General features: G+C 33.6%; 1 protein-coding gene across 1 annotated transcript in view; it reads right to left on the bottom strand.

Annotated features, from left to right (window-relative positions):
* Positions 1-21,742, bottom strand: part of LOC129944310 (period circadian protein) — a 37,576-nt gene extending 15,834 nt beyond the window's left edge. Inside the window, exons 1-2 of the mRNA XM_056053655.1 lie at positions 20,972-21,742; positions 155-276 (exon numbers count right to left, since the gene is read on the bottom strand). Coding sequence (XP_055909630.1) covers positions 155-246 — 92 coding nt within the window. The 5' untranslated portion in view covers positions 247-276; positions 20,972-21,742. The remainder of the gene's footprint in view (positions 1-154; positions 277-20,971) is intronic.
* Between the last annotated feature and the right edge of the window lie 4,124 nt (positions 21,743-25,866).

The following is a 25,866-nucleotide window of genomic DNA, read 5'->3' as shown; positions in this document are numbered from 1 at the left end:
ATGTACATTTTTCCCATCAATTTAGTTTCGTAAATTTAAAGTTTTCGTTCATAAATAATGTTCTTCATATTTGTAAATTAATACTGAAGCACCCTGTTTTTGTATGCAAATATTCCATAACACACTGCAGATTCTTTTAGAATTATTTTCTTACCTCCTTTGTGACTGACTGTTGCTGCAACTATTTGAATAAGCTGAATCCGATACTTTCGTATTGTGCGTTGATTCTGTTGATTCACCTTCCATTCTGAGTTTATTCTAAGTTTTACAGTTTATCTTTAAATATAAAAGAAAAACATATAAAGTAAAGTTTCATTGTTTCAGAAATAATTTTGTTATATAATCTAACACGGTTGGTTATGTATAAAAGTATCGAACAAAATTACATGACTCAGCTGTCGCACATTAAAGTTATGTTATGATTAGTTTCTCAGGAGCATAGAAGTTCTAGAAATTCCTCGTGTTTGACGTGATTAAGAAAACATTTGTTTTCTTTCGAAAGTTCTCCTTTAAACACAAAATTTCCTCACATTTATAAGTTTTCATTTTAAGTTCTTTATTATAATGGGATGCATTTTTACTTGGTGCTACGTTAAATTCTAAAATTTGTAGACATAGTTCTACTCTTCAGCATTTCATCTGCTTCAGAATAAAGGAAATTCATCGAGTGCGTCACTACCTTTTCAATTCACTTTTTATCATTTTGAAACTACAAACCCTTAGATACAAACGTTGCTATAAGTAAATATTTCCACTGTGGGTTGGAATAAGTAAATGGCTGATATAGAATTATTTGTTTAACTTTTATATGGACAATGAAAAGAAATCTGTATCAAAAACGTGTATCATCCTTTGCCCGTCATTGACAGAGACAAACATCTGAAGCAAGATGCATAATTCTGTGAAAGAGGAAGTTCATATTATTGTGTACACGTGCGTTAAAAAAAATAACATTGCGGCCTCTCGAAAAGACTTCATAATTTACCTAATTCGGTCACCTGGCACATTAGATGAAATGTTGAAATATTTTTTACATTTTTCCTAATGGTTTTTGTAGGGTTGATGTTGAACTCAGGTTAGTTCAACTGCAATATTGGAGAAAATAATTTTCCTGCATCACAATACTTTAAGTCTTTCCTCGCACGCTATTTTATTCTAATTTATAGTGCTTAAAGTCAGCGGTCAGCTTTTGGGTGTTCTTTTGATCCAGTTGTAAAAGTCAAGACAACTATTCTTTTCTTATCTTTTCTTAGCATTTAAATGCGATAAACATTTTTCTAAAGAATTCAAGTTTTTCGTAACAAATTGAGCAGCAGCAGTGAAGATGAGGCAATTCTCCTCCCTTCCCTTGCATCAAGAAAAAAAATAAAATGGGAACAGGAATTTAATTTTTAAGAGAGCTTATTATGGTGAGTTCTTTGGCCTCTGCGAGAAATTGGATTTGTTTGAAAATCGTTTTACAAATATTTCCGAATGTCTCAGGATGAATTTTAGACAAATTTTGACTCCAAAAATGAGAACATTAGGCGATGGCGGTTTGGAGGTACCCAAGGCAGCTATTTCAAACTTGCCGAACAATTGTGAAGCTCAATTTTAAAAATTACTTAAAACCACATTAATCACATAAAAGCAAACATTTTTTATAATATGAATAAAATACAAATATGGACAAATATTTCCTAACAAAACTTGCGTATGACTTTTGTAGACCTGCATAGAAAATAACTTCTTTTTCTGTTTTAACGTTTGACCATCGCGTTCTTTGTAAAAATCTATAGCTTCAATTAGACCGTCATGTTTTATTTTTAACCGCTGGCCTGGATCGTGTTTAAACAGCAACACATAATTCTATAGAAGACAGAGGAACGCGAAGGCCAAAATTGTTTCCCGTCCCACCACAGCGCGTTCTGTACAGGTATTGTTGTTACCTCCATGGTAGCTTAAACTTATACAATTTAATAAATCAGGTGCATTATTTACACCAGTTTAACTCTCTTTTACAATAGAGGCTGCATTTGAAGAAGCTTTGTCCGATGTTCTTGAGGAGTTGTAAGGATCAGACTATGGTAGACCATAAAGACGCAACGTTGCATTGAATAGATTATATCCTATTTTTGTGTGGCCCGTTAAAAGGAGTCCATACCTGGGATGCGTACTCAAGATGTGGGTGGACCAAAGTCTTGTATAGAACGATAATACCATAAGGTTCCTGAAATTCCTTAGACTAGGATTTAACAAATCCTAACATAGAGTTGGCTTTGCTTAAACATAGGATGTGGGCGGACCAAAGTCTTGTATAGAGCGATAGTGCCATATGGTTTCTTAAATTCCTTAGACCAAGATTTAACAAATCCTATGATAGAGTTGGCTTTGCTTAAACTCGAACTAATATGTTCCTTTAAATCGAGATAACTATAAACTCGATTTATAGATTGTTGCGATATTTATTTATATAATGAAGATAATTAATATAATAAAGAATACGTTTTTTAGAAAATTTCAATGCCTGAAATTTAATTGTTTTAAGATTGTGTTTGAGCTCGCAACCGAGTTATAGGATATTGGAGCACTTATGCAAAAATCCAATCAGATTAGTAATTGAAGAAACGTTTCGGCATAAAACCATTTTATTGAGTACATACAATATTTTTGCAGTTCAAATTTAAACTATTACAAACAACTTGTTCAAAAAGATTGGAAATAAAAGACAATTTAGAAGTTGGTCTGCAATTACTAACATCAGACTTGTTGCTCTTTTTAAAGAATGATGTTATAAATTGCTTCTTCCATATGGTTGAGAGTTTACCTTAACTTAAAAATAGGACAAATATGCGAAGAAGAGGAGATGCTACTATTGATTTACATTTGTTTAAGACAATTGAGGAATTCCATCCCGAATATTAAAAATATATATTTACATAAGTATAAATATAAGTAAATGGTCCCTTTTGATCCTTATTTCAATTTCACAATTAAACATTCTATACATTTTTTAAATTTTAATTGATAATCAGGTTAATTTAAAATAATATTTTTATTTTAAAAATTTTGTCAGAAAGTAATTAATCAATGTTAAATGAAAATCCTCCGAGAAAATAGAAGCCAATTAATTATGTTTGTGAAATCGAATTAAAATCTAAATTTAAATTCTATTCGAGTTTTCAGGGTTTAATCTTATATTTATTTTTATTTTTAGCCAAAATTTTAACATTTCTCATACCTAAGCTTATATTGCACAATTTACAGAGATTGCTATATATGTTACCTTACTAATGCCAAGTATACAGTGAGAGAACTTCGTTCGAGTGACATGCCCCACTAAACAACAGAAACCCGACAAATACAGAAATTGACCAACATTTACAACAGATGGACGAAACAATAAAACAAACGATGGAACGGACAATTCCAAAGTACACGTAGGCACAAGAGTGGCTTACTGACAAGACTCAAAAACTTGTACAGACGACTTACAGACCCACACGACTTGGAGGTTAGGACACTGAAGTCGTCAATAAAAAATGTCAATCTGTTGATTAAGGAGAACTACAGGGACCGCAAGATCCGGTCAGTTAATTCGAGTGACCCTAGTATGTTCCCAAAATCAACAAGATATTCAGGAAAAAAGACGATAATGACCTTCCGTGTCTTAAACTCCAAAGAACTGCTGAGAAGATCCGAAGAAAAAGTGGAGGCGGTGGGAGCTGCTTTCCAGCAAGTGTACAAGGTGAATGTTAGCATTCGCCCCAACGACGACCTGGAAAACAGAGCCCTACTTAATCACTTTTACCTTCGAAATGATATGGCTCAATGGCGATCTGAGAACCGCGGTTTCATGCGGTTCAATGACGATTCCTTGGCAAATGCCACTATCGCCGACCAAACGGGAGCAAGTCCCTTGTTAGTGACGAAGGTTCAGCTTCAGCTCATCTTCAATTATATATAAAATAAAAAGTCAGCAGGTGTCGATGGTATATCCAACGTTGTACTAAGACATTTACCGATGGAAGCAATTGATATTTACACCACACCCTTCAACAATGCACTGAATAATGCATATTATCCAGTGCATTGGAAGACTGCTGTGGTTCATCCTCTCCCGAAAAAGGGAAAGGACAACTCCAACCCGTCAAATCTTCGGTCGATAAGTCTTCTTCCGAGCATCAGCAAAGTTTTCGAAAAGATCATTAATAGGGCTCTGACTAAGTGGGCTGCGGACAACAAAATAATTCCGGATACACAGTTTGGGTTCAAGGCGGGTCATGACACAATTCATGCTGCGTCTAAACTCGTTTCTGATATCCAATGGAATAAATCAAAACAACAATGCACAGGTGCTGTTCTGGTTGATTTGGAAAAGGCCTTTGACACCATATGGTTAGAGGGTCTTTACCTAAAACTGAGCAGGCTTGGCATAAGCAAGCCATTGTTGTATATACTTTATGATATGCTTAACGGTAGAAAGTTTGTTGTCAAAAGTGGCAATGTAACTTCTACCACAAAAATGGTCTTCAACAGTTAACTGTCAATTCTCTTCAGCATTTACAACAGCGATCTGATAGGTAATCTTAAGAAGGCAATTGCATACGCCGACGATCTTATTGCGTACAGAACGGCCCGAAAGGTTGAAAGGTTGAGTGATAAAACTCGTTCGAGGTCACATTGCAAGAGCTATGACTTCGACCAACAAGTAATTTTCGGGGCCTAATTCCACCAGAGGCATTCCTCTTTTTAGATATATGCGGTATGATATAGGATAGATTGGCAGTTCCATTAATCTACCACGTCAGACAACCAACTGTGGATTGGCGACTCCTGTACAATCGGGACGTCATGGCACAAGGCGGAGCAGAGCTCCTTCGGTTCAGTAGGGCTGTGTCCGAACAGTGAAGGGTGAAGCAGGAGAGCCAGTTTTAGTGGCTTCAATCGGCACTTGATATTGGGTAGTCGGGATGGGGTTTTAAGCCTTGGCCGGCTTACATACTTGTTTTATAGTTTTAGGGTTTAGTTTTAAGTAGAATAGGCATGGTGGCACACAAAAAATACAAAAAAAAATAGACAAAAAAAATACAAAAAAAAAATAACATGGAATAAAAACAAAATACAAAAATAAAAAGACAACAAAATATGAAAAACAAAAAACGTTAGATAGTTAGATTTGCTGCTGTGGTTGTTCTAGTTTTAAGTAGTTTATAGGTAGAATAGGTAGTTTAAGTTAGCTTTAAGTTTTATTTAAGGACCTAATTGTAAGTAGTTTTTAATTAAATATAAAAAGGATACTGATATTAGTTTTTTTAAATTTTCTAATGAATACAAAAATAAATAAAATTAAATTGAAGTCAAAATAGATCTTGGGCCGAAAGGCATTAGTATTAAGTATTATTGTTGAACTTAGAGTGTCCGTATGGGACCATTAAGTTAGTTGTAAGTTATGGTTATTTAGGCTAGTTTTATGAACGTTTGTCTAGCTTTAAGATAGGTTTAAGATTTGAGTAATAAATATGAATTAAAACAAAAAAATCCAAGTATACACAATTTTGTAATCATTCTTCGGATCGATTTCATAAATTCGAATAATTTTAGAAATCACTTCGAGTAAAACTTAAAAGGCTGACATATATCACATCAGTCAATAAGTAAATTTTGAGATTGTCATAATTTGTATAATGTCCAATGATTTTAATTGCTTTTTGCTTTCCAATAAAATTAACTAAAAATATTGTCTTTTTTTTCTTTGCAATGGCTCTGTGTTGATTTCAACTAGCTGCATATTCACACTACTTGGCGAAAGGCAACTTTTAAAGATTGGTTGAAAAGGAATCTGATATTGCAATTGGGTGAAACCCAGTCTAAGAGATGACATTATTAAACTCGAAGTGTTATAGGGACGAAAGACATTTGTCTAGCTAAGAACACATTTAAATACTCTCTTAATTTCCCTGAATATGTTTAAAACATATTCAATCATTCAGTCGAATTCAGATCACTTAAAAATTGCAAAAATCGAAATAAAAGACACGAACATTCACTGCATTTTAACTTCGAAAAAAATTTAAATACCTGATTCCAATTTGTATTGTCAACCTATTTCAGTCTCATTTCTAGTGAAAGTAAAATATAGAACATAACGAATGTACCTACAGTAGAACCCAGATAAGTGTTCCGGTTTAAAGTTTTAATAAAAACAGCAGATAAGGCTGTTATAGTGAGCATGATTGAGTGCACAAAGGCACTTAAATTTATATTTAAAACAAAATGATAAAACATAAAACATAAAACAAAGAAACATTTAGTTATCATTATATACAAAATCGTCGTTACTAGTGTGGGAGGTGAATTCAATGCTTTTTTCATTTATGCACTTTGAGGTTTTTTTAGTTAGTTTTAAATGTGTACTCAAACGAGTTAGTTTAATTAATTCAAAATTTTGTATTAAAAATCATATCAACGAAATGTCAAGGATAGTAATTCAAGTATTGCAAATTTAATGCAAAAATACTATCAAGAACATCCGATCCCATTTATAATAAAGCTTTTTTCGTGACCTTTTAGAATTCGTATCTTTCAACACAGATACGAGATTTAATGAGACTTGTTGCACCATTTTAAGTAAGCAATAGTAAGCTTATTTCGAGCTTGACTTATTTTTCACTGAACTAATCATCCAAAAGCATTTAATTAACTTAAATTTTGTTCACAAATGAATATTTTGCAAACATTTCTTTAAAAATACTGTAACATTATTCCAGTTTGATCCGTTTTTGTTTATACAAATTAAAGTGCAATAGTGATTGTTGTCTTTCGTCTTGGTAGGAGATACCGGAATATTCCAAATTAAAAACATACTTTCATTGAAAATCTTCCAAAATTTTGTACAATCAAGCATTTCCAACACACACAAAAGTGGGCTATTTAAGTTCTCAAAGTTTTAAGGTTTCCATGCTATAATATTGGTTAATTGAAATAATTTTGGAACGCTGTACAAAAATTACAAAACTTCATAAATCTTCTTAAATTATTAAAGTAAATTGTCTAATTTTTTTGCATCGTAGAATTCATAGGTAACTTATATAAGTACATATAAAAATTCACTCACTTTATATAATCTTCGAAATATAAGCTATAACTCACTCAAAATTGCTTAGTAATAACAACAACACTAAAATTTAAAAAATATGTTACAATCCAAAATTTAATTTTGCACTTTTGTAGGTATTTTTTTCTTCAATAACTAGACAAACAATAATATTTACTTTTATTGTGAGACAATTTTATAAACGACCATTTGGTACGATGTATCAATTACTATTGAACATTAACCTTGCTCTTGCAAAAGTATCTACCACCACCGAGATCGACCGGCAAGGAAAATGTTACAAACACTCAAAACGTACATATATACATTATATGAAGAACTTGGAGAGATGCATGAAAAAGTCACGCACGTTTTCCACGTGAGTTTTAAAACTGTTTTCCAAAGGTAAGTTGCGTTGGCAGAATTGTATACATACTGTTACAATAGCTTTATACAAAGAAGTACATAACAGCGACCGGCCAGCGACGACGACGTCACAATTAGGGTGGTTTGGTCTAAATGTGTAGATTTCGGTACAAAACTGCTGAAAATGTAGGTTAAAGGTTGGAAAATAATACGGTAGATAGAAGTGTGCAACCTGTAGAAAAGTGTCAAATCCAATTTTTCAGCTAAACGTTCTTTCTTTTTTAGCTTGTATAAATCTGATAGTTATACATATACGTAGGTACAAAGGTATTCCCATTTTGTGGTTTCAAAGGATCAACACACGTGCTGGACATTAAAGAAAAATACTTGAACTTCCGTCAGGACGAAGGTGTAGGTGTCAAAAACAATTATTATTTGTGATATAAAAATAAAGGGGGTTTGGAATTTTTTGCAAGAGAGAAACATTTTTATTTGTTGAATAGATGGGGACAGGATGAGAAAAGGATGTACGTGGATCATGGACTCGAAGTTTTTTTTTTTGTGAATAGGTAAAAGCCATAAGGAATTCTAGTTTTTACTATGTATATTTATTTTAATAAATCTATGCAAATAAAGAGTCTTTCAATGAGAACGAGAGGTTTGATTTTGGGTAGGCCGCTTTTTGGGCAGCTGTTACTTTTAAAGCTATCATCCTTTGACATTTGATAAGTACGTATTTTAACTACGTCATTACTTTAAATGTAACGATACACACTTTGAAAACACATTGGCATTGTTAAAACTACAGGTAGCCGTGAAACAGCTTTTCGGCAAGTAGTAGTGAAGTTAGTGAAAAAATTTATAAGTTAGTTGTGTAAGAATCGAAACCGTAAGCATCGTTTAGTATTGATGCTAGAAATCGTAGTGTTAGCTAAAACATAGGTTTTGTCGAATTTTCTTCGTCGACATTACACTGTACTTTTTATAAAGATTCAGGTCTAAAGGTTTTTGAAGTTTAGTTAAAACAAGAACTCAAACTATTCTAAATTTTGCAAAAAAAGTTTCGTGGCCCTGTAATTTCTTGAGAGTGAACACAATTAGCCACCAAATTCTTGTGTTCGTCCACCTTTAGACTTTTTTCTATGGGGCTGATGTTAAGATAACGCCTTTGTTAATAATCAACAATCGATAATCGATTCAAGACTTTCAAGGCCGAAGTCGTACAGGTATCAAGGATACAGCACATATGTACATAATTTTGATGAAAAAGAAAATGGTGCTTCAACCGTAGCCGTGGTGGCCGGAGTCGTAAAGGTATCAAGGATATAGTACATATGTACATAATTTTGATGTTTGATGAAAAAGAAAATGGTAAACAATGTTTTCCTGTGTCAATACCTTTCCCTTTATAATGAAATAATCAATCATTAATCGCTCTTAGAAATATGCGCTTTTTATTAAATATCAAAGTTAGATCAATTTTAGGAAAGTCCACATTTAGGTTATAAAAATTAACGGGATTACAATCTTTTGTTTGTTTGTTTTGTCAAAAAATACACATTGTAAGGAATACAATTTATTGAAAGTATTAATTTGCATCCTGAAGAGGAAAAAGACTTAATTTTGTGTGGGAAATGAAGTAGAAAGTTTTCAATTGAGTATAACTATAAGAAAATTTGAATGTACATGTCCGATTTTCATAACATTTTAAACGTTCTTACGAATACTAAAAAAATGTTATGAGAACGCACAAGTCTTAGAAGAACATTTAAAAAAAATTAAAATATTTTAAATAATTGTATTTTCTACAAATATATTTTTTCGGGACTTATTAAATAGAGTGCCAAAAAATAATTTCTTCTTGCTGTTTTCAACTTCTTTTCTCGGCACATCTATAAACCTTGATTTTTCAGTCGAAATTATGTTTGCCTAGATAGCCCGAAAACGCAAATTTCTTCATAAAAAACGTGACAATTTTTTAACAATACTGTTATCAACTTCTAAGCAACCAATCGAAGAGGAATTTCCGATCATCATAAATGTTCGGATGTACAAATCGGAGAAATCTCCGAAACAATTTCTGATAAAACCAATTAGTCGCAACAATGCAAATAATTTCTTATGCCGAGCTTGACGGTGTGTGTTTCCCAATTTCCTCCAATACAAAAACACTGCCGAAATATTATTCCTCCGATCGGAAGAATGTGTATGTGTTAAACCTTGATCGTTTTTTTCCTAATCCATTAGATGTGATTCAGTAAGTAATTTACAACAGAAACTGCAATTCACCCTTTTTCAGCCTTAGTACATTTTAATTTATTTGTTCCTCTCGAAATTAAGGGAACATTTTATAGAGAGTTCAAGACTTATAAATGGAACTCTTGACGTTATTTCGACATTTCAGGCATTTCTATTGAATACAAAAAAAGAAGCTGGAAGTGCCAGTCGAGATTCAAGTTGATGAGGCATGCAGGTTACATTTTGGCAATGACTCCAGTAAGAAAACCATATTTATGGAAACTCTATCGCTGATGGGAACTATCAAGCGGGCATTTAAAAAATAAGTTTTCAAATATAAAGCATTCTATAAGTCAAATCTCACAGTCTTCTACCATGTGCCAGCTTGAACCAAAATTAATTACAAATATGTGTCCGTTGGATATTTTTTTAAGAATGTTATAAGTTGTAAAGCCAAGTTTGCAATTTCTTAGTATCTTAAAAGAAAAAAAGAGGCTGGAATGAGATCCACATTACTTAAAGTTTTTAATTGGTGCTCTTTAGAATAATTATTTTTTAGGAACAGAACAGTTGTCATTAAATTAACATTTAATAAATGAATAAAATTATAATTGTTTTATTTCTTTTCTGTTTATATTTTTTTATAAGAACAAACTGTGAATTGGAATTTAAAAAAAAACACCGAAGTTAATGTTAGCATGTAATTAATCCAATTATTAGTCAAAATACATTTTCAGAATGTTTGTCAGATGAATCAGTCAGGTAGCTGACCAATTTTACTTTTTCCAAAATTTTGAAGCAATTATTAAAAATAGAAGAGAGATTATTATTACCATAATTTATTAAGTACACAATGATTTTAAAAGATGTACACACAAATCCGTGTTTTGAAAAAAAGAAAAAAAATATGAACATCTAATATATAAAATTCTCTTGTGACAGTATTAGTTGCCATACTCCTCCGAAACGGCTTAACCAATTTCAATGAAATTTTAATAAATATGTTTTTATCCATTGTTTATATTCCTAAGTGCTATGGCTTAATTGCATCAACATTGTACACGCTATGTACAATGAAGCATTGATTGCTATTGAGGATCTTTGCATTATCATTGCCAAATTACCACTCAGTCATTTCGGTATGCATTCACCAAATCGAAATGCATCTGATTTAATAGAAATTGAATTGAAACGTGAGCTACAATACATACTGTAGAAATGGCAGCGATTGTTGGTTGCAATGTCCACTAATGAATGAAGAACAAAGAACCATTTATGGCCACATCATGCTCACATGATAAACCAGGTGGAACTAGCAAAACATTCCATATTTCATTAATTCTTGCTGAAATACGGTCAAGTAATGGTATCGCATAGGCTGTTGCATCTTCTGGCATTGCGGCAACTTTATAGGATGGAAGCAGATCAGCTCATTCAGTATTTAAACTACCAATAATATTCAAAATAACCCAGACGCGATGTGCAATATAAAAAAACAATCTTCCATGGTCACAGCGCTGAAACAGTGTAAAATTATCATCTGGGATGAATGCACTATGGCCCACAAACATCCGCTTGATACGTTGAACAGGACATTAAAAGATATAAAAAACAACGACAGACTATTTGGCGGCAGTCTGTTACTCTTTTCAGGTGATTTAAGACAAACACTTCCCATTATTCAGCGTTCAACGTACGCTGATGAGATCAACGCGTGCTAAAAATCATAGCCACTGCGTATTGTTCAAAAAGTATAACTAAAAGTGTTCAAATGCTTCAAGATCCATACACTGAAACATTCTCAAAACAGCTGTTAGGTACAGATGACGGAAGAGTTACTACAGATCAAATTGGGTGCATAAAATTACTGATCGATTTCTGCACGATTATTGATTCAATAGATGTTCTCATTGAAAAGATGTAAACAGACAATATAAAAATCATGAGTGACTGGTAGAAAGAGACATTTTAGCAGCAAAAAATGTGATTGTGAACGAATTGAATCTCAAGATACAACCCTCTTAGCAGGAGACTTGGTGTCATAGAAATCTATTGATACAGTTTGTTATGCTAGCGAAGATGAAAATTATCCAACTGATGAGCTTTTGAACTTATTGGATTTACCAGGCATGCGACCGCATAATTTACAACTAAAGGTTGGATCTCCGGTTGTGTTTCATAATTTCAACCCACCACGGTTGTGCAACGGCACGCGATTAGCAATTAAAATATTGATAAAAAATGTTATCGAAGCCAAGTAAAATTCCGAGGAGAAAATATATTGCTACCGTGATTCCCTGTTATACCCACAGATGTGCCAATTCAATTCAAAAGACTTTAATTTCCAATTGGATTGGCATTTGCAATGACTATCAATAAGTTCCAAGGCCAAACGATGTCTCTGGCTTAGATTTCAGTTCTTCATGTTCTTCACATGGACAACTATACGTGGCGTACTCTCGAGTGGGCAAACCATCCAGTTTGTCTGTATTGACGAATGATGGGATCATAATCATCTGTTGCATTAAGAGATTGACATTGTTTTTTTGTAGTATTGTCATAAGTAACGATATGTTTATAATTTTAATGATTTAATTTTAATAAATTAAAAAAAATTGCTTGGTGATTTGTTACCGTTTACAGTGTTCTACACTGCCAATCACTAGGATGAGGCCACATATTTTTCAACCGATTTTCGTTCTTTATACCTGCTGGAAATTTCGTACCAATAAAAATTTACTACATTTGAGTAGGTAGATATTTTCTTTAAAAAAAGTAATAAAATTAAGGGGTTAAATAGAAAAAACAGTTGGAATTTCCCTACATTAATTCAAGAGCTACTTAAAAACAGTATGAAAAAGTGCGTCACTTGGATGAGGCTACATGAAAAATCTTATAAAATATCAAAAAAATGAAAGAAATGTTTACAGTTTTTGGTTTTCAAACATTTATTTATTAAGTTTTTCTCAATTAATAATGAGTATGCCCCCCATTTTTCGATATGACCTCTATTAGACGGTTTGGAATGGAATCATAAAGTTTTTTTAAATAGTCAAGTGAAATCTCGTCCCAGGCATCACGGATAGCTTCAATTAAGGAGTCCTTGTCTTCAAATTGTCTACCGCCTTCATAAACTTTTCGAGATAGCCATGCCCATACGTTTTCGATTATGTTCAAGTCCGGTGAATAGGGTGGCAATGGCAAAAGCTCTACGTTTTCTGATAAAATCCAGCTTTTGACAACCCTGGAAGTGTGGATGGGGGCATTGTCTTGTTGGAAAATCCAAGGCAGAGGTCCAAAAATATTTTTCATCTTCGGAAATGAGCGTTCCAACAAGTATTTGTAGCTGTTTCCGTTCATTGTAAGAGAAAGAAACTCCAATTCGATTTTGCCATAGTAGGTGATAGCTCCCCACACCATAACACCTGATGTACGGCTGTGATGTCTTATCAAAATTAGTTCCTCTTTTCTTAAATCATGGAAATAAAAGTTGTAACCATCGGGGCCGTCAAGGCTCAACTTTTTTTCATCCGAAAAGACGACGCGTTTCCATTGACTGCTCCAAGAGACATGTTCTGCTGCAAAGTTCATTCGCAGCTCCTTGTGTACTTGCTTGAGAACAGGTTTCTTTTTGATTTCTCTTTTCTGGATAGTACCATCTTTTCTTATTATCCTTCGGACTGTCGAAATACTGGCTGATACTTCGCTTTTGGACCTTATTTTAGTAGCTGATTGAGTAGAATTTGAAGCAATACGTAAAATTAACCGCTTTCTCGGGATGTTGTTGCTTGGGCTGTGCGTCCTTTTTGGTTTTTTCCATAGTTTTGAGGATCAGCAAGATAGTTGTTTACAACTGTCTTACTTCTGTTCAGCTTCCTTGCTATTTCTCGGCTTGAGAGTCCCATTTCCTTGAAACCATCGATTTGTCCTATTTCTGCTACTGTCAACGTCTTTCCGGAACCCAATTGTAGTTGAAATTTAATAAAAATAGTTATTTGTAAAACGTTCTTAAATATTGTAACCCAAATTTTGAAAAAAAAAATTGCTGATCTGAACTTCTACAACGAAATATTCGCAATGGCCTCATCCTAGTGACTCACTTTTTTATATCCTTTTTAGGTAGCTCATTCATTAATGTAGGGAAATTCCAACCGTCTTTTCTAATTAACCCTATAATTGTATCACTTTGTTTTAAGAAAATATGTACCTACTCTCATGTAGTAAAATTTTCCGGGTTAAACAAATTCCAACAGGTATCGAACCGAAAATCGGTTGAAAAATATGTGGCCTCATCCTAGTGATTGGCAGTGTATATCTCTCCTACTTACAACCACATCCTTACACACTTACAATAAGTTATTTATTTCTAGCAAAATATTCTCTAGAAATTATTTATATGACAAAACGACGTGTGTCGGGTCAGCTAGTTTTTGTACATAATTTTAATTTTTGTAAAAAATATTTGTGGAACTATAAACTAAATGTTTGGGTGTATAAACTTGTGCAAACGATTAGGTATCAGTCGAATTGCATTTTTATAATTTTCAGGTTTCATAGTTGGTTTGCCAACTACATGTCATAAAATATTCAAAAATTAATTTAAAATACAAGGGATAATTTTTTTTAACTAATGAACCATCATATACATATGTATAAAAAATGTACAAACGATTGTAAATTTAAAAAAAAAAACACAAAAATTGTTTTTTGTCCCAAATTTTTGGGACGTGTATAAACTAAATGATTGGATATACAAACGCTTATCAGTCAAACTGCGATCTTAGAATTTTCAGATTCAAAACTTGTTTGGCAAACTGCATGCTAACAAGTTTAAGAAGAAAATTAAATAAGTTTGAATTCCAATACTATTTTCTTGTTCTCAAGATATTTAAGGCTAAAATCAAGTTTTACCAATTTTTGTTTTAGATTTTAATTTAAAATAAATTGGATTTTTTCACTTTATTTTGAAAAAAAAAAAATAATGAAGTAAATATTTTTCTTTGTTTTCAAGATAGTGGACTCGAAATTTTTATAAAAAAAAAACTGTCAAAACAATTTAAGAGACAATTTTTTTTTCAATTTGTTAATTTTTTTTTAAAGTCTATATTAATTCTGTACAACGTCGCAACTTGTAAAATTAATTGCTTTGTTAAAGGAAACAATCACTTAATTTCTTAAAATTTTTCACGCTTAAATGTTGTCGAAAATAATTTGAAGTTTTGAGATAAGTTCGACGAAAATATATCTCTTTAAAAACTATTGATTTATATTCTATAGAAAATATGAAACTTCGTAAAATACCAAAATTTTCGATTCGATAAATATGACCAATTACAATTATTTCGTATGAGAAGTTAAAAAACGGTTACATTTGTCTAAACTTAAAAGTTAATCAAGCGCAATAATTCAGAGTTGTGCTGTGGTCAAAGGTGTGCAGAGCTTAAACATTTATCTTCACTCTTCTACTAAATTAGACAACTGAAGAAAAAAGTATAGTAAACTTCTTAGTCACGTGCATCCTTCAAAAGCAAATGTCTTGTCATTTTCACTTTTACTTTGAGGGAGCGTTCAAGTAATTCGTAGCGCAATTTTGAGGGAGGGGTCTCGTAAAACGTTGTGATGCGTTACAGGGTTGAAGGGGGTCTTTCTTACAACACGTTACGTAACATAGTTTTTTGTTTTATTTACAAAATTAGGGAATTAAAACGCCAAAAGGTTTTTTTTTATGGGGAATCCGTTGATTGTATTAGTCTGGTCTTCATTTTTGATTTGTTCTCGCAAGTTGGCAAACCCTTTATATATTATATTTCGCGGGAAATCCCTAGATTGTTTTGTACGTCATTTATTGTTGTTCTCGTTGTCAGCATTCGTTAGTGTTTATGCAGAAGCACATTGCTATATTATTAAAGTGAGTTCATACTGTAATGTCCTCAAAAGAGGGAGATTTGTATCATCAGCTGTTCTTGGCCTATAAAGGCTCTCATGCTGACTTGCAGCGCAACTGTGTCAAAAAAATTCCAACGCAATTTGGAAAACGGCTAAAGAAAAACTAAAGCAAAAGAGATAAAAGAGATAAAGAGTTTATATAACATATTAATGGCAGCGCTGCTGAAAAAACGCCGCCGAACAGAGATGATTAGGAGTTGTCTCACTCTATCCGATCTGCATGAGAGGCTGTAGGTAATGGGATTTCCAAATTTCTCGAAGCAGCACATATCTTTATTTACTCCCACGCGTTTCAACCACTCAAAACGGAAGAAGGCACGTACGTACAGTACCCGTAAAGTTAGCAAGACCACAGACTGAGATGAACAAAAAGCATGAGGAAGGGGAATTTTGCTCTGCTACAATCAGGTCATTGGAATCTTTTGGCACCGCAGCAAGTATTCGTTCTCTCACAAGACAAAAAGGCTCGTGTTTAAAAGCAGTGAAAAGTCAGAGTCCTCTTTGAATGCATATGGAATACAGAATACTTTTACCTGACCATGACTGGGTCGTGGCATAGCGGCACAAACTTATTCCTTCTGTATACGCGTGCCGGCGTCAACGTGGAACCTAACAATTTCGATAAGGAAGAAGCTGTTGGGTACAACGGGCCGACATACATAGTCATAGCGGGGTCAAAAATCTTCAAAAATTGCCTTACGTAAAACTTGAACGCTCCCTAAGCTGGTAACTTCAGTTTGTATATTTGTACATATTTTGCACTCGAGATATTTAATTTTCATTGCGAAAAATAGTTTATATTTTTTTTGGTTTTTTGAGAACCGTAAAAAAAGGAAAGTAAGGAGAAGTATAAGGTGCATCTACCTGTTTTTGTTTGTGTGTTTTTCAAAAAAAAACTTTGCATACACAAAACCTCGCATCCACTTTAAATGCTTTAGTGGCACAACAGCTCTTAGAGAACCAGGGACTAATGACTTACAACTATCAACCATTCCAATGTGCGAGCAATGACAAGGATTGGGGGGACTTACAGTTTGTATCCGCTTTTCATGACACGAAACTAGGAATTACGTTAGTAAGATTCGTTAATTCCTCGCAAGAGGCAGCACCGGTGAAAACCTAAGGTGGTCCAAACAGTGATTGAACCCAAGACCTCTGGCATGACGGTCACTGTTAATACGCTGTAAGTCTTGGTGCTTATACCCTTTTGTTAAAATAATAGTCTTATATAATAAAGGTTGATTTTGTAGCTATTATCTTTTTGGAAACACTGGTTTAAACAGCTGACGCACGTTTCGTGTTTTGTTTCACCGTCAAACATCTTCAGTTTGGTCCATAATATAACCATAAATCGTCTTACAAACGAAAAACGCTTGCAAATTATTAAATTTTATTATCAAAATGCGTGCTCTGTTAAGAAAGTTCATCGCGCGCTTCTTGTGTTCAGCGATGAAGCTCATTTTTGGCTCAATGGGTACGTAAATAAGCAGAATTGTCAATTTTGAAGTGAATATCAGCCAGAAACATTTCAAGAACTACCAATGCATCTGGAAAAATGAAAGATTGGTGCGGTTTATGTGCTGGTGGCATCATTGGACCGTACTTCTTTAAAGATGATGCGAATCGTAATGTAACTGTGTATGGTGAGCGCTACTGTGAGATAATATCCAATTTTTGTTTTGCCCAAAATGCAAGAGTTTGACTTGCATGACATGTGGTTTCAACAATGGAATTATTGAGAGTTCGGTGAACATTTTATTTCACGTTCGGGACCGGTCAATTGGCTGCCTAGATCTTGCGATTTAACGCCTTTAGACTATTTTTTGTGGGGCTATATTAAAGCTCATGAAAGACAAGCCACTTCAATTGACGCATTGGAAGACAACATTGAAGCATTTATTCGTGAGATACAGGCCGAAATGTTGGAAAGAGTATGCCTAAATTGGACTAAGCGGATGGACCATTGATGCAGTGGAGATTCCTGGTCATAATTTTAGGGTTAGCTACTGGTCTTCTAGAAAATCAAAATACTTTTTCAAGAATAATAATTAATTTTATTCAAAACGATAGTTCAATAAATCCTTAAATAAATAAATAAAATAATAACGAGCCACACAAACAAAAGATAATAACAAAAAAATAAACTCCGTATGAAATAAAATATCTTACATTTAAAAAAAAAATAAAAATTTGCTCAGCGGTAAATAAAATCAATTCTTCTTTCAACTTTTATAAATTGTCTATGACTTTTTTTATAAAAATTAACGTTTTCTTTCTGTCTTTCTCAATAGAGATATGTGCTAAATTTACTAAACGTTCTTGCCCTTGCGTATTTCGAAGATACATTTTTATTCTTTTCAAAGCTGAAAAGGAACGCTCCACAGAAGCTGTTGAAGCTGGTATGGTGCAGATCATTTTTGAAAGCTTGTAAACTTGCTCAAAACTGTGAGCTACATTTTCTTCTATCCAGAGCAAGACATCTAGTGGGGTTATCATCTTTGATGATCCAGCTGAGGTGGTCATTGGCTGTACAAGTGTACACATTGAATATTTTCATAAAACACAGTTAATTCGTTTTTTAATACCGTGAACTCAAATATATCTGGATAGTTTTCTATTAAATTGCTGATTAATGGTTCCGGAAAATTAGTTCTGTTGGAATAATTACTTAATTTATTTCCATTAAGTAAATAAAAATACTTCAGATTTTCCAATGATGAAAATCTTTCTAATATTTTCATGAGTAAGTTAGCTATTATTTCAAAAAACAATTTTGTATATTTTATTTTACTCGAGAGCATGTTATCATTTCTTGATTTTCTTTTTTCTTCTAATGGGACAGTGAGCAACGTTGCTTGGCAAATATCTTCGTACCCTTCGTTCCCTTGCACTTCAAAAAATTGTTTCATTTTCTGAATTTGGTTCGTACAAAACACAATGTCTATGTTTGGGTTTTGTAAGGTATTAAACAGTACATCTGAATGTGCAAAATGTTTTGAAAACACATTCAACAGAAAGATTGTATCAAAGGTTTTTAAAAATTTAGAATAACCCGTTGCAGCCATTCGATCATTACTGTCCCATATATTTGTCACATTATCTTGGATGCCTTCAAAATATTGTTGAACGTTTTCTTTGAAGGAGTGGACTATATTTACAAGTCGAGAACTAAAGCTCCATCTTGTTGTGGCTAACCCTGGAATTTTTTTTTAACACTTCTTTTAAAGCATACGTTCTTTTGCTTGAATGTGATGCAAACGTTGCGATGAAATTCACAGTGCTAAAAAATATCCTACACTCTCTTATATTACATACTCCTTGAGACAGAACTAAATTTAAAACGTGGGCGTAACAATGAACAAATGTTGCTTTCGGACAAATAGTCTTCACCTTCACTTGAAGTCCATTCAAATGACCACTCATAACGGAAGCTCCGTCGTAAGTCTGTGCAACAAGTTTATCTTGAATTTCATATTTTTTCAAGAGAGTCTTGACTATTTTAAATAAATCCTCTGCAGTCCGCCCTGAACTTACATCGATAAATCCAACAAATGTTTCTTGAATTTTTTTATTTAAGTAATATCGGAAAACAATGGATAATTGTGACTTTAATTGAATGTCAGAAGTCTCATCAAACATAATTGCAACTAACTCTGACTGTTTAACTCTATCGGAAATTTGATCGCGTAAAAGGTCAGCAACAGCTTTGAATTAATCATTTTGGATAGCCATTGAGGTTCCTTTAAAAACTGTTTGTGTTTCAAGGTGTTGAGATAGAATTGGATCATATATTTTTAGTAAATTAAATAGTTTAATATAGTTGTCTCGGTTTAAAGATGAACTTGATTCATTGTGGCCTCTAAATGACAACTCCTGGTTTGCAAGAAAGCATGTTACATCTATTAGACGTTTCAACACCTCACGATTTTTTTTCACCAGAATGTTATGTTTCGTATAAGTATCTTTTAACGGAGAACTGAAAGCTTCATCTATCATAGTCTGACCAAAGGTAGCTAGTTGAATTACACATTGCAAATGGGAGGCACTTAGCTTGTGTTTTCTTTGAAGTGTAGTTAGGGTGTTAAGTTTTTCCACACCCGAAAAAACTCCAGGGGGAACAGATATTAGAAAAAAGCAAACAAGAAAAACAAAACAACTTCTTTTTATTCTCGCAACCAGCTAGCCATTTATTGAGGCGCAATCAAGGTCAATATTTGCAAGAAATAATCCTTAAACTTTAAATTATATGGACCGTAATATCGATTAAAATAAAAATTTCATGCTTTTTTTTGAATTTTAGAAAAACTTTCCTTTAGCTTTTAAAAAATCTCCCTTTATAAAAGTTGGTGTTATTTCCATTATAATTTTACCTTTTTTCACTTTGTTAAGGTTAGGATTTTCATGCATTAGTATTTGACAAATCACGCGGGATTTCAGACATGGTGTCAAAGAGAAAGATGCTCAGTATGCTTTGACATTTCATCATGAATGGACTTACTAACGAGCAACGCTTGCAAATCATTGAATTTTATTACCAAAATCAGTGTTCGGTTCGAAATGTTCGAAATCCGCTTTTTTATCGACAAATTTTGTTCAGCGATGAGGCTCATTTCTGGTTGAATGGCTACGTAAATAAGCAAAATTGCCGCATTTGGAGTGAAGAGCAACCAGAAGCCGTTCAAGAACTGCCCATGCATCCCGAAAAATGCACTGTTTGGTGTGGTTTGTACGCTGGTGGAATCATTGGACCGTATTTTTTCAAAGATGCTGTTGGACGCAACGTTACGGTGAATGGCGAACCCTATCGTTCAATGCTAACAAACTTTTTGTTGCCAAAAATGGAAGAACTGAACTTGGTTGACATGTGGTTTCAACAAGATGGCGCTACATGCCACACAGCTCGCGATTCTATGGCCATTTTGAGGGAAAACTTCGGAGAACAATTCATCTCAAGGAATGGACCGGTAAGTTGGCCACCAAGATCATGCGATTTGACGCCTTTAGACTATTTTTTGTGGGGCTACGTCAAGTCTAAAGTCTACACAAATAAGCCAGCATCTATTCCAGCTTTGGAAGACAACATTTCCGAAGAAATTCGGGCTATTCCGGCCGAAATGCTCGAAAAAGTTACCCAAAATTGGACTTTCCGAATGGACCACCTAAGACGCAGCCGCGGTCAACATTTAAATGAAATTATCTTTAAAAAGTAAATGTCATGGACCAATCTAACGTTTCAAATAAAGAATCGATGAGATTTTGCAAATTGTATGCGTTTTTTTTTTTAAAAGTTCTCAAGCTCTTGAAAAATCACAGTTTACAAATAAATATGTTGATATCTATACTTACGGTATTTGTTTGGAATTGTCAAAGTTGAATTCACTTTAACCTTTATATTTTTTCTATTAAGAGTTATTTAAAAATCACATAACAATTTTTTACTATGGCACATATTATTTTTATTAATTCAACACTGTTCACAGTAAACTTTTGTTTAGCTCTTGAAATGATTAAAAATATTTCTTGGATGATTCTGAGCTTTTTTAAATAAGTTTAACGTTAAAAGATTGTTTTTTTTTTTCAACTGTATATTATTATTTTATAGTATTCACTTTTTATAGTAGCTTCACAAAAACAAAATCCTATCAATAAACAACATTGAGATCGTGCCCACTAATCAAAACCCGTATACAGAATAATTGTAATAATTGCTATTTTTACACAACTGCAACTATTGGAGATCGAGATAACATCATTTAAATATGCACAAAAGTCCGAGTGTGTATATTTTGTTTATAAGAACAACAATTAGTTTATGTAACTAAGTAAATATAAAAACCACACACCATAATATTGACTAGCCGGAAGAACCTGAGTTCAAAAATACATGAATACTTTTATAAAGCAAAACAGATAGCTCAGTAAAATTAATTAAGTTTCATTTAAAAACCCCAGTGTTATATGCAACAGGTTGTTTTTTCCAACTCAATAAAACCGAACTGAATTATTTTTCTCTTTTTTGATTGTGACAAAACACTCAAAAATAATGAAAGTTACTTATAATATAATCAACAATATTAATAATAGTAATATTTTTATTTGTGTAGTAAACGATAGAAGTCTGGAATACGAATGAAAGTAAAAATAGCGATTAGGTTCGTTCACTGTACTAAGTCACGCACGTTTACACGTGACTACAGAGCTTCGAAAGCAAAGTTTACATCAAAATGCTTTCTGGTGAATATTCTTTATCCATACTTTATTAAAAGTGCATTCTGGCAGATACATTCTTGGTTTTCAAATACTTTGTATCTTTGTTTATATACGGATTGCTTTATAGGTACCAATGTAAGAGAGAAAAGAATAATAAATGTTCTAATACAAAACCAATCTAAAGAGAATTCTAACATTTATAATATTGTGGAGCTTTTAACGAAGTAAAATTTTCCAATAATCAACTTGAAACAAGTTTTATTGGACAAGTACGTCGGAAAGTGGTTTAGTTTATTGATTCGTAATTTATAAGTTTGATAAGATCAATCTAAACTCTTTAGAGAATTGGAGGAAATATAACTCCATTTCGAAAATTCTTCAAAAAATGTAAAATGATTTTTTGATGCGAATAACATTTTCATTTTGCATTAATGGATAAAGTATTATGAACTATTTGATTGGTGTTTGTATTGACAGTGCCGTTCAAAAAATTAGTTTTTAGATTTTTTTGATCGTTTTAAAACAACACGAATGTTTAGGTTTTTCTAAAATGGTCACGAGAGCATTTAAAGGGTGTCCCAAAATTAACGCAAGATTTGAATTTGCCGCCATTTGTGCAGTGAAGTGTTGGCAACCCTGAAAAAAAGCAATTTGACAGCTAACAATATAGGGTTATTAAAAATGGAGCGTTACACGATAGAACAACGTGTCTTCATTATTAAAGAATATTTCAAAAATAGTGAAAGCTTGGCGGCTGCAAATCGAAAATTTCATACAAAATATGGTCGGAATAGTGTTTTAACTTCGTCAACGTGAAGAGATTAATTGAAAAATTCATGGAGACTGGATCCGTTGGAGACGCCAAACACAGTGGTCATCCAAAAAGAAGCCGTTCAAATGTGAATGTCGAAGCAGTGCGTGAGAGTGTTGCTGACAATCAAGGAACCTCAATTCGACGTCATGGACAAGAATTGCAAATTTCAAGAACCTCTCTACAGCGTATACTCACCAAAGATTTGTGTCTTCATGCTTACAAAATTCAATTAACATAACAATTGAAGCCTAATGACCATGGAACGGATTATTGAACATCAACAAATGGACCCTGATTTTTCGAGCAAAATCATCCTAAGCGATGAAGCACATTTTCATCTTGATGCCTTTGTCAATCGCCAAAATTGCCGCATTTGGGGTTCGGAGAACCCACATGTGATTGTCGAAAAACAAATGCATCCACAACGCGTGACTGTATGGTGTAGATTTTGGGCTGGATGCATAATTGGGCCATATTTTTTTGAAAAGGATGCTGGTCAAGCAGTGACTGTTACTGGTGCTCGATATCGCGACATGATTACACAGTTCTTTCTGCCAAAATTGGATGATATTGATTTGTCCAATATGCGGTGCCACATGTCATACAGCCCGTGAAACAATTCAATTACTGCATGAGACATTACCAGGTCGTGTACTCTCTCGTTTCGGTGATCAAAATTGGCCTCCTAGATCGTGTGATTTAACACCATTAGACTTCTTTTTATGGGATTATTTGAAATCACAAGTCTATGTCAACAAGCCCACAACAACTCGTGCATTAAAGGAGGAGATTCAACGCTGCATCAACGAAATTCAGCCACATTTATGCAGAATGGTCATGGAAAATTTCAACAAAAGAGTGCGCATGTGCATGCAAAGCCGTGGAGGCCATTTGTCCGATGTGTTATTCCATACATAACCCTATCCCATGTACTTTACGAGTCAATAAAAATATAACTATAAAAAGACTAAAAACGGCGTTTTCTATTAAATTCAAATCTGGCGTTAATTTTGGGACACCCTTTATTTATTTATTTAGCTTAATACAAGCTATCATAACTTAACTTTCGAGGGTTGGTGTTAAGATGAATATCACTCAGGACAGGAGTGCCGGGGAATCTATATTGCCCATTAACAATTGGTTAGCAAATAATATATCAGCGTTTTTGCGTCTTATATATTTATAAGGGCTGCAAACCTATCAGTTTTAGTCGATCGGCAAGTTGGATGTATCATCCCAGGGGAGGCCACGTAAGGCAAATTAACGAAACGTCTTTGATTGAATTCTAAGTGAATGGTTTGCATAAAAGGGAGATCATACTTGGCATGCGTATTCAAGATGAGGACGGACTAGGGAAATGTAAAGCGCTTTAGTTACAGAGTTACATAAGGGTTGAAAAATTCTTTTGACCATTTTTTTTTATTAATAATTTGGTCAAAATGGGAATGGAAATTCAGGTGTTTGTCACACATAATACTAAGATCTCTAATAGAATCGACTACGTTGATGGCGTCATTAAGGAAGTAGTATACTCTATGGGATGGGATTTATTTACGCGAAAAGTTTATTTGTTTACATTTACCTACATTTAAATCTAGGAAATTATGCATGCACCAAACAAAAAAGATATTAAGATCATTTTGTAAAAGAAAGGATTTAGATGGAGTAGAGATAATCTTAAAAATTTTCTTATCATCCGCAAACATTAGGATATCTGAGTTTTTTAATATAAGACAGACATCGTTAACAGATAAGGCGAAGATAAGAGAAGGGGGCTAAGTTGACTACCTTGTGGGACTCCAGAAGTTGAATGTATAGGACTGGAGACTGAGTTACGGAAAAGGAGCTATATTCGCAAGATAAGAGCTTTAAATAAATAAATAGGGTGGCGCGACAGTCCGTTGAGAACCAAGGCCTAGTGACTTACAACTCTCAACCATTCCTGTGTGCGAGTAATGTTGTCAGGAATGGAGGGGACCTACAGTTTATATGCCGACTCCGAACGGCTAATTTTGAGAAAGCACTTTTTCATGACAATAGTTACTCTTGGAGAATTTGTCAATTCTTAGCAAGAGGCAGTACCCGTGAAAAGACTTTAGATGGCATAGGCAGGGATCGAACCCAAGACCTCTATCAGGACAGTCCAACGCACTAACCATCATGCCACGGGTACCATGAGCTTATCCAGTTTATAAATATAGATGGAAAGTATTGGGCTCTTATCTTATGGGATATTTTATCAAAGGCTTTGCTGTAATCAGTGTACACAACATCAACTTCTTTGCCATTCTCAAGGGCTGAAAAAACTTTGGATATGCATTCAATTGAGTTAGTCGTAGTGGATCTACCTTTAAGAAAATTGCGTTCGGATTTTTCGTACCTGGCAATGCCTTTCCGAATGTCATTAGCGTTCGAAAACAGATATTTTGTTTCTACGCGAAGAGAGGTAACGGATTGCGATTCAAAGTCGCTTTTAAGAGACACAAAAGGGAAAATTGTGCTAAATTGTGTAAAATAGATAAAACGTATGTAAGTAAGCAAATAAATGTCATTACAGAAAATCATCAGCGAAAAATGTTCATACCAAACAAAAGCAAATTGAAATTATGGTGGAATTCATGCGTGATCATTCCGATTTAGCCAAGGGACGTTTGAACGCCTCGGACGCCAGGAACAACTCAAACAATTTGAGGGAAAGACTATCGTCATCTTTAAATGCGGAAGGACTACCAATGCGAGACGGTGTCGGCTGGAAAAAAGTAAGATTGAAACTTTTTTTGAAAATGAATATTAAATTATTAAAATTTGAATAGGTATGAGCAGATTATAAAGACCAAATTAAAATTAAATTAAGGAAAAACAAAATGAGCATTTTTGGTACAGTAAGTATACCTTTAATATTCTGCTTCCTTACTCCTATGGAAAAGCAAGTAATTATGTTATTCAAATTGATCTTGAATGAGTCCGTAGACGAAGTTTCCTTGGCACGTGTATTTGGTACTCACAATGCTTGATCAGTTCCTGCAAATTCTAAAGACACCGAAGCAGTAAGAAGCGATGAGAATGTTCAGAGAGAGACGCAGAGCCGTGTCCATCAGATACACTCCTCGAAATAAGGAAAACTTATTGCAAAAGCAAGTTGAACATCAATTGGATTATCATAAAAATCACATTAAATATCAGAAGAAAGGATTCTAAAAAGCTCATTCTACGTTTT

This window comes from Eupeodes corollae, chromosome 2 (genome assembly GCF_945859685.1).
Source record: "Eupeodes corollae chromosome 2, idEupCoro1.1, whole genome shotgun sequence".
In the NCBI taxonomy this organism is placed as follows: domain Eukaryota; kingdom Metazoa; phylum Arthropoda; class Insecta; order Diptera; family Syrphidae; genus Eupeodes; species Eupeodes corollae.
Note: the sequence above shows the minus strand (reverse complement) of the source record. Positions and strands in the feature narration are given on the sequence as shown.